Consider the following 10,353-nt stretch of genomic DNA (forward strand, 5'->3'; position numbering starts at 1 on the left):
ATACAGCAGTTTGTAGACATAGATTACGTCTGTACAGACCTTCAAATAAATGTCTGATGTCATCCACAATCTGATTTTATGGAGCTTCTTTAACCAAGTAGGTCTTCAAATATGTTTATTTATTTATTTTAAGTGCAGGGAGGATGTTAGCCTGACAAGCCTGGGAACTCACCATTGGCAGGGCTCAATCCGAGGGGCGGGATAAACGGTTGTCTTTCAAATTCCCTCTGCACTCATAGCCAACCAGAGCAACACCAGTTGATAGATTAAACTTTTGCCGTATCCGGTCGGCAAAACTACGAACACATCTTCATTTTTTAGATTTTCTCTTCGAGTCATCATGCCTGCATTGAAAAGATGTGGAGGTGATGTTTGAGATGATTAAGACCTGCGTTTAAATCCAGCCTAACTGTGATTCAGTCACAACCAATGTGTTTTATAACCGGTTTATAAAATTGACGTTTATTGTACAGCGGACGGGTTTTTATTCATGTCTGTGTGTTGCTCTCTGTGCAGAGTGGAGGGCTGCCTTCCTGTCTGCCCCCCACACATGGTCCTTGATGAGGTCACCCGTCGGTGTGTCTTTGTTGAAGACTGTGAGTATACTCTGATTTCTTTCAGTGGGGTTTTGCTTCAGATATTAAACTGTTTTCTTAGTGGAACCGGGATGCCTTAACTTCAATTTTATTTGTGTCCCCCGAGGGTAATTGGCTTTACAGAAAGGCATACAATACATGCCATATAGTACAGAAAGAGGTGGGGGAGGTGTACTGAATACCAGTGAACTAGAGACCAACAATTGTCACTAGTGACTGACTTTCACATTTTCCAGTGTACAAAGCACAACATTAATAACATATATACCTAATCCCCCATGAAATAAGACCCAAAGGAAGCTGTCTGTGTGTCTAAGCCGTCTCATAAACTGTCTCTGTCGAGCTCTGCGCTTCTCTAACACACTTTTTATTGTTTGGATTCAGGCATTAAGATCCCAGTTGCTGTGCAGCCTGTGACACCCTCCACTGCTCAGCTGACCTCTGCAGCTGTCACTTCTGCAACCACCGAAAGCACTGCTGTCTCCACCACACCCCTCCAGACCTCCATCACCACCACGGCATCCTCAGCCCCTCCACACACTGGCCCTACTGCTAAAATCACCCCCACTACTCCTGCCGTGAGCACACAGACGTCCTCATTCGAGGCGCCGCTCGCCCCTGACCAGCCGACCCGCCCAGTCCCTGTCTCTCCTTCCGCAGCGGCTGAACTTTCCAGAACAGCAGGACCCCCATCTCCTCCAACAGAGCCCCCTGCTGTCAGGCCAGAGGTGGAGGAGCCGCTGTCCACTGTCAGTGTGACTGAAGCGTCGTCCACCACCACTGTAGCAGGTACAACAGCATGGACGACCAGAGCGGTGAGCTCCACCACCGGCTCTTTTGGCCCCAGCACGTCCGGGCAGAGCAGTGCTCCCTTCGCCGTCACGTCTCTGTTCTGGCTCACCTCTTCCACCGAGCCCACCCACTTCCCGCAGCCGCTCTTCACCACCACTGCCACCACCCTGCAGCCATCTCCAACTGCAGCACCGACCACAAGCCCTGTCGAAGGGCCAACCACCATAACAACCCCTCCTCTTGTTGTCGCGCAAACAACCAAAGAGACCACAGAGGCTACAACACATTCGGCAGCAGTTACTCCGATTGTAACCACTTCTAGTCCAAGTCTTGCTCCAATCTCCGAGAGGGCTACAGTTACAGATAGGACTACTGTAACCAGCACAGCTACCACTGCATACACAGACACCAGCACAACGCCTGTAACAGTGGAGCGACGTCCCCCAACGACAACTACACCCATCCTTCCCGGTTTACCAAGCACAGCCTCCACAACCTCCCCGCCTCTCCCGATCTCAGCTCCTGTGGAAACAGGAGCCGCGTCTTTGCCTACAGTCACTTCAGCTAAAACCACAGAATCAGTCACACCAGTTGCACCTTTAATCACCAGTAAAACAACACCGTACATAAGTCCAGAGACAACATCGCCGCCGGCTACCACAGAGACAATTCTGCACACCACTCCCACTGAACTGAAGACTTCTACAACAACCGTTCCTGAGTTACCAACGTCAACCCTGATCCATGTTGCACCTACTACACGCGCACCGTCTGCTCCTACCTCAGCTGGACTGGAGTGGAAAACAACAACAAAGAAAGTGACCATACTTGAATCCAGTGTGTCTGAAATACATGTAGCAACCACAACAACGGCTGCACCTCCATCTCCGAAGATTACAGACACCACAACTTCTCCTTTGTCCAAATCCACACCCTATGCCGAGAGAACCTCCTGGTCTGCCGCCATCCCAACGGCGGAGAAAACCACTCAGACCACAACTTCAGGACCTCCGGATGTTCCAGGAATGTCCACCATGTCCACAGGTCCTCCTGTCACAACGAAAGCAACTGTGACACCAGTGTTTCCTACAGAAACCACCGCTGTGCCACGTTTACCGAAAACAGAGAGCTCCACCCATCCTGCGTCGACCGTGCATACCTCAGAGCCATGGCATTGGGAGACCTCCTCCACTCTGGTCCACAGCCCCACAGTGAAGACTACAGCAGGGCTCACTTCTGAAACTGTCATCCACGATGTCACTTCTACGAAAACTACCGAAGTGCCTCGCCTTCCCGTAACGTCAAAGCCGATTGTCACCTCTGCGACATCGGCTGCTGCCACAGCCACCACAGCCAAAACCACAACGTCTCCTGAAATCTCAACTGCAGAAATTGTCACCACCACAACCAGGAGACCGACTACACCCCCGCCTCCACCTGCACCTGGTTTTCCCGAGACACTTCTCACCACCATCCCTACAAGAGCTCCACCGGGTGTTGTCACCACCACGCTCAGACCCGTCATCCTGCAGCCCATTACAGAGACGACACATCCGGTGACTGGCAGAGTGGAGGTGTCGACGAGAGCTACGACCACGCCGCCTCCGTCTGGGTCTCCGCTGCACACAACTGCTTCCACCGCAGCTCCGAGGCCAACGGCTGTCCAGGAGAAAGTCACCACCCGGCTGGTGTCCACCGCAAGAGCTACACCTGCTACAACAACTACAACCGTCGCACGGACGACCACCGTCAGAACGACGCCCAGAGTTCCGGTCACAACAAGAGTTACCCCCAGAATCACGTCGACTGAGAGCTCAACCGTCGGGCCGGTCACTGCAAGGGTTACCGTGGCAACAAGGACCCCAACAGTAATCTCCAGATCAACCACTCTCGGCCCACCGACTGTCACACCGAGCCCTGGCATGACACCAACGTCAGGAGTGCCGCCTACAACTGTCGCAACGTCCGCCGAGTCGTTCACCACAGCGAGCACGACTGAACGCGTCGACACAAGCGCAGCAGTTACCGGCCGGACCACCGTAACCGCTCCAGCACCCATTCCTACTTTAACAGCAGTCAAGGTATCTTCAGCCGTCCCCACGACAACCGCCAGAGAGTCAGCCACATCTGAAAAAACCCTGACAACCAAAGAGAGTGAAGTGTCACCATCCACGTCCCAACCAGTGACACCTCCACCTGACACACACCTGATCTCCACCCAGACGCCTGGTGTTCCCACGCCGACCTCACTCCCAGCAGCCACCTCGGTCCAAACTGAGCAGGACAGAGTCGATCGCACCAGTCCAGGTCCAACGACGCCTCGTGCACCGGCGTTGCCTTACACACCACTGGAAACGACCAGACACACAGAGGGCACAACATCCTTGGCTGTATCATCTACAAGGATGTGCACTGTAGGTCCAGTTATTATACCTTTTCATTTCACTCACATAATTCTTAATTAGTAACAAGACAACTTCTATCATGGATTTATTTGTAATTTATATATGATTTCCATCACTTTATTGTCAAACCTGACCCATTTATATTTACATTTGTACCAAAAAAAAGCCCTACAGGAACATTTGGAAAGCTAAATTTCAAAATAAGAGCACCGACTTCAGCTTCAAGCTTAAAGTTCTTTTAGTGTTTCTTCTGCTCTAGAGCAGCAGACATGTTTATTTATATTTTACAGAAGTAATATGTGCATTTTGCAAAACATACAGTTAATCTGTGTTCAAATATTCTAAACCTATGGTTCACTTACTAGTTTTTTCGTAGCTTTCAACCATATTCATGGTCCACTGAATGGACACTTCGGTCTCACGTGGTCGTATATTGGGAGGGCAACGCATGTAATCACAATTCGGTACTTAGGTCTTGTAATGATAGTGTGAAGAAGTTTCAATCACTGAAGAAGGCCATGGTATACTGTCAAAAGCACCAGAAAGAAATTATAATATTATATCACAGATATGCTCTCAGATAAGGTCTGAAATGAACCTCAACATTTGACATAGAGATTAGGTAAATTTTGAGTTGAGTGTTAGTCTCTATGACACACTAAATATTAGTTTTCTTTCCTGCTTACAAACATCTCTCTGTTTTATTTTCTGTTGTGTGACTTCTGGGTTTTCATTTTTTTTTTTGTCCAGCCTCCGTATGCAGAGATCGTGGATGAATGCACAAAGTACATTTGCGTCAACAACCAGCTCGTCTTGTTCAACAAATCTCAGAGCTGCCAATTCACCTCTGACCGTCCGAACTGCGGCCTGCTTGGCTTTGCCATCCTGGTCAATGGAGACAAGTGCTGCCCAAAGTGGGACTGTCCATGTGAGGAAAAACTTAAAAATGACACTATGTTCAATTTCTGAATTTATAATCTTGTGTCAATTAAAATCAAAGAAAACACACTTGCAGTTTCAGACTCAGCCCATAGCTTTGCATTTTTAAATTTGACTGGACTAATTGTTGATGTTGTTTTTACATTTCTCCAGACCAGGGATATTTTCTTAAGATGTACGGCTGCGGCAGATAATTATTATTTTTTTTTAGCTGCTTTCAGCTTTCATTGTCATCTCACCTGTGTGTTCCAGGTCGCTGCTCGATGTTTCCGGATCTGAATGTGATCACATTCGATGGGAACAGCGTTGCCATCTACAAGGCTGCCTCATACATAGTGACCCAGCTGCCCAATGAGACTGTCAGTGTCCTGGTTCAGGAGTGTCCCGCCGACTCAGAGTCACCGGTAAGTCAATATCACACTCAGCTGGTCGAGTGATTGGAACAGAAGTCACTGACTTTTGATTTGTCATTCATTTTTTTTAACCTGATTTTCTTTTCAAAGCTGCTCTGGAATTTCACCAATCTGTGTTTGGTGGCGCTCAACATCACGCACAAATCCAACCAAATCATCATCAACAGGCTGCAGAGGAGGGTTAGAAGCACTCTCTTCTTATCCTGATTTTTACTTTGTATTGTAACTGTCACATTGGCATATTAAAGCTTTCTAACTGATAAAATCTGTCTGATGCAACATGCACTCTTTCAGCTTTACGTCAACTCGCGGTACGCTAAGCCTCGATTCAAAAAGTTTGGCTTTGAGATCTACGACACAGGCAACATGTACCTGATCCGCAGCCCGGCTGGTCTCAAGCTACAGTGGTACCACAGCACTGGCATGATGGTGATCGACACTGGCAGCTCCCACAACAAGCTTCACACCATGGGCCTCTGTGGTAAGGGTAGTCTTAGTCTCGCTTTGCCAGACCATCCACCAGACGCTGTGGAGGAGGGTCTGGCTAGTCCACGTAGCATTCAGGGATGGGAGAAAAACATGTTCTGGTTTATTGGCATTTCTTTAAACCAATCACAATTGTCATGGGCGGCGCTAAGCTCCGCACCGTGCCTCTGCAAAATAGCCTCGGCAAGGAACTTGTTTTGGTGGAACATGTGTACGTTCAAAAGTTGTTTTAGTCCGGAAACCGAAAACTCAGATTGGACAGATAGTCTAGCTAGCTGTCTGGATTTACCCTGCAGAGATCTGAGGAGCAGTTAACCATAGTCTTCATAAATCCACCGGAGTTTAAAATTCCAACACAAAGAAAGCGGAAGAAAATGGAAAAAAGACACGCATCCGGGGGAATTTCCTGCGGCACCGGAGCAATCCCAGAAGTCGTACGCCACGCACAAGTTACATTGTAATAGTTCCTTTTAAAACACCTGTCTTGCTTGTATTCCACACAGTTTTATCTTAATAGAGTGATCACACAGAAAAAAGTCACTAAAAATTAGAGATGTTTCGAAACCGATACCAGTATCGGAAAAGCCTCCGATTCTGCCTAAAATGCTGGTATCGTAAAAGTACTGGAGTCTATACACCAATCCGATACCACGTAATTTAGCCCCGAAGAAAATCTACGTTAAAGTAGTTTATTTATGTTCTTTTTCCGTTATGACTCACTATCAAACTTTATAATGAAAGAAAGTTCTACGGTGGTCATCGTTTGTGTTTGTTCAGGTTTCACAAAAGGTTTAACCTGAGCCAGGCCGAACAACAATGATAGAAATCATATCACATCCATACAGGGACAGTAGTATACACCTTTTAAAACATAATATAATGTATGACACACTAGTATCAGATCAGTACTCGGTATCGGCCGAAACAAAAGTTCAGGTATCAGGGAAGCAAAAAAATTGTTGTAAATTGTAATTTTGTCCTGAAAGATAAATGTTACCTCTTTGGGATGGAGAAAAAGTGTAATTTTATTTACAAATGATGTTGTTAAGATGAGCGAAACCTGGAATATGGACACCAGGGAGCACCATGAGCACGACATTGGTGCTCCCTGGTGTCAAGATACACCCTGTGTTGCACCATGTGACCAGGTGACACTGCCAGCTTGCCCGGGATCCATTTGTCACATTGAGGGATTCATACAGTATATCATGGCTGTAGTAAATGTAGTGTTTTTGTGATCCGCCTCTCACCACCCACCTCAGGTTTCTGTGATGGAGACCCAACAAACGACCTGACTCTGGCCGACGGCACCACGGTGGGCGCGGGCGAGGATCCGGCTATTTTCATCGACAGCTGGCAGGTTCCCAACACCACCAGCTACGTCAGCCACAGCCGCCGCCGCGAGCTCAACTGCTCCACCAGCGACTGCTCCGTCTGCCTGCTCATGCTGCAGAACCCCGCCTTCTCCCCCTGCCACGCCTTCGTACGTTAACCCATCCTCTCCTTACACAGGAGCCAGTGTTTTTAATGTCTGAAACCTTTGAAAGGCTGCTATCAAAGTTGTATTTCTTGGCAGGATTAAAAAAGATAACAAATGTCTAAATCAATATTAACCAGTTCCTCAAAATCCTACTTATGTATTTAATTCATCAGCACTTTTCTACCATTATTGCTCTCACTTCTCTTGAGTTAAAGACATGTTTGACAAATAGGTCAATGATGTGTATTAATGAGATCATGTTAAATGGTATAATTATGACTTATTGGTGAAGAAGAGCTAATGATGTAAACATCAATATAACTTCTAGCTTAACATACAGTATGATAATAATAAAAATCAGTAGCTTTTAAAATAATTTATTTGATTGTTTCTTTGTTTCCAGGTCCCGCCAAGCACCTTCTGTGAGGTTTGGGTACGAGATGCAGAGTACGTCAACAACCAGTGTGTGGCGCTGGCTGCCTACGCGGCTTCTTGCCACAAATTCAACATCTGCATTGAGTGGAGGAGTCCAGATTACTGCCGTAAGATTGCTGTCTGCCGTTAAAACATTAATCAGCACTCGCAGCTGCTCTTTGAGCAGGAGGGATACTCTTCTGTGTACAGAGCTTTAAAATACTGCAACTCTGGTTAAATATCTGTCACACACCTGTTAGGTTTCTTGCATCTGTTGGGACAGACTTTGTACATGGTATCATTGTAATTAGTAGACATGAAGTTCATCAACCACCTTGAAACTGAGCAGAAGTTGAATCAGCCAGAACAACGAAACTGATCGCCTGTCACCCACACAGGCAATCAGTTTTGTCAGTTATGCAGAGTCTTTAAGGCAGTGTGTAGTTCTTGAAATGTAACAAAACGTGATGGTGTGCATTGGTGAGTCCATTTTCTAGATTCCACTCAGCACAATTCAGAACTATTCATTCCACCATTATCTTTTAAAGTAAAGTAGTCTCACATTGCCAGACTTATGCTGTGGAGACTTATCTAAAGTAAAGTGATGTGTTTGAGGCACTGACATTTGACGTTTGTGTCTCTTCCTGCAGCCTTTGTGTGTGGTGACAGTCTGCGGTATCAGGCCTGTCTGCCGGCATGCACGTCTCAGTCCTGCCCCAACAACGACTTTGACTCGGACCCGGACCAGTGTTCAGGCCTGACTGAGGGCTGCGTGTGCCCCGAGGGAACGCTCCTCCACCGACCGTACTCCGCCCTCTGCATCTCACCTGAGAAGTGTGGTAAGAAGTTTACCTGTCCGTACAAAAGAGCAGGAGGTCTTGAACTGGAGACAACAACATTAGATATTGATGGCATTAGATTGTTAGAACCTAAAAAATACATCTCCAAATTATCTGTCTTTAATCTTTTTGATTGATGCTTTTCATTTTTTTTCTAACACAAAAGTGCAAAGTAGTTGAATAGTAGGTTCTTGAAACTACAAAACCCTAAACTTCTTGTTGCAGAATCACAAAAGTATTGACGTAATTATAAAATAACTGTTGATAATGTTCTAGATAATCAGTGCTTAAAGTCTGCCTCAGCACCGTCAGAACTAGAAACACGGCTGTTTGTGTGTGTGTGTGTGTGTGTGTGTGTGTGTGTGTGTGTGTGTGTGTGTGTCTGCAGCCTGCACTGACAGCTCCGGCGTTCCTCGCGCACACGGCGATGTGTGGAAAGCCTCGAAAGACGCCTGCTGCATGTACCGCTGCGACAACGACACCATCGTTCCCGTGGAGTACAACTGCTCCAGCATGGCGGTGCCGGCGTGCCATCGAGCAGGGGAGGTGATCATCAGTCTGGCCGACGACACCAGCTGCTGCCCGCAGAAAGTCTGCGGTGAGGCCGCGGGGGTTCCTTAGCCTGCTACGCGCTCTTTAGTTTAAAATGTACCAGAGAACAGCATATCTGAGGCTCATTACATGTTTCACTCTTTGTTTTATTGTGTGCAGTGTGTAACCAGAGCCTGTGTGACCTGCTCCCTCCTGAGTGTAAATACGGGGAGAAGCTGGTGTCGTACTACAGACAGGAATCCTGCTGTCCGGACTTTGTGTGCGGTGAGTTTTCTTCTCTGATCAATAAACTCTGATCAATAGAGTTATGGCTTCTCTTTATTGTATAAGGGATGCACTGTGTTACCAACCAACTGTGATACCAACAAAGATATTTTGTGTCTTTTTTTTCCACCAGTTGGAGTTTACCCACTGTCACAGTGACTAGTGCCTTTCATGAATACACAGCTTCAGTAGTAACTGTACCGAAAGCAAAAATGTGTCTACCAGCACCTCTAAAGCTCACTAAATAACACATCTAGGGCCCTATTTTAATTAAATCCACACAAAAGGGTCCGTGCTCCAGGCGCATGGTTCAAAAGGGTTGTACTTAGTGTCTTCTTTAATTCATAGGTGTTTTTGGTCAATGGCGCGATCACTTTCCGCTGCCTCAAGATACTAATACGCCAAGAATGCATCTGAACACACCTCCCTGTAAGACCAGCACACCCATGGGCGCACAGATGGGCGCAGGTGCATTTGCTATTTAAACGACGCGGGCGCTGGACGGGAAATTGACAACTGCGTCGGTCTTAAACTAGCAAAGACACTTCTGCTTCTTGCGCTGCGCGGGGTGCAAGATAGGGCCCCTAATGTGTTTAAAACGTACCTCCACGTAAGTGTAAAAATGAAACATTTTGGTTTTATGGGAGGTTATGTGCTTTACTATTTGTTCGCAGGGAGCAGTGACTTCCTGAAGTCTCAGCTGGTTGCCTCACGGTGACAACAAGACTCCAGGAAGTCACTGGGCTCTTCTCCTCTCTCTATTCTGTGCCTCCTCGTCTCCTCTGTCCTCCGTCCTCCTGCCTGTGACCAACGAAATCAATCTTAGCGCGCCATCTTAAAGGATGTCTCAATTCCTAAAATTCATCTCAAGGAGAGAGAAGGCTTACCAGAGGAGCTATAAGCGAGCATGCACAGGTGTATCCTTTGCGGAAGACCTTTTCGACATGTGTGACATATAAAAGAGGCATGGCACACAGCTGGAATATGCAAACCAACAGCTGTTTCACACGTCATTTAATTGATGTCGCTTTAAAATGACAGCTCCGAAGCAAGGATGTTTCATTTTGTTAAATGCATGTTGCCTCGACTTCTCTTTCCTTTCGTCTCATGTCTCTTCCTCGCCTCCTCCACTCACATCTCAGGCGGGAGGGACTAAGACGAGAGGGGAGGAAG

General features: G+C 47.0%; 1 protein-coding gene across 1 annotated transcript in view; it reads left to right on the plus strand.

The window, feature by feature from the left end:
- otog (otogelin) overlaps positions 1 to 10,353 on the plus strand; it is an 86,340-nt gene that overhangs the window by 62,948 nt on the left and 13,039 nt on the right. The window contains exons 35-45 of the mRNA XM_078258779.1: positions 517 to 596; positions 981 to 3,802; positions 4,544 to 4,721; positions 4,985 to 5,136; positions 5,236 to 5,325; positions 5,440 to 5,626; positions 6,894 to 7,114; positions 7,515 to 7,653; positions 8,176 to 8,364; positions 8,753 to 8,962; positions 9,076 to 9,180. Of these exons, the coding sequence (XP_078114905.1) occupies positions 517 to 596; positions 981 to 3,802; positions 4,544 to 4,721; positions 4,985 to 5,136; positions 5,236 to 5,325; positions 5,440 to 5,626; positions 6,894 to 7,114; positions 7,515 to 7,653; positions 8,176 to 8,364; positions 8,753 to 8,962; positions 9,076 to 9,180 (4,373 nt within the window). The remainder of the gene's footprint in view (positions 1 to 516; positions 597 to 980; positions 3,803 to 4,543; positions 4,722 to 4,984; positions 5,137 to 5,235; positions 5,326 to 5,439; positions 5,627 to 6,893; positions 7,115 to 7,514; positions 7,654 to 8,175; positions 8,365 to 8,752; positions 8,963 to 9,075; positions 9,181 to 10,353) is intronic.

Source organism: Sander vitreus, chromosome 1, assembly GCF_031162955.1.
Source record: "Sander vitreus isolate 19-12246 chromosome 1, sanVit1, whole genome shotgun sequence".
Lineage (NCBI taxonomy): Eukaryota > Metazoa > Chordata > Actinopteri > Perciformes > Percidae > Sander > Sander vitreus.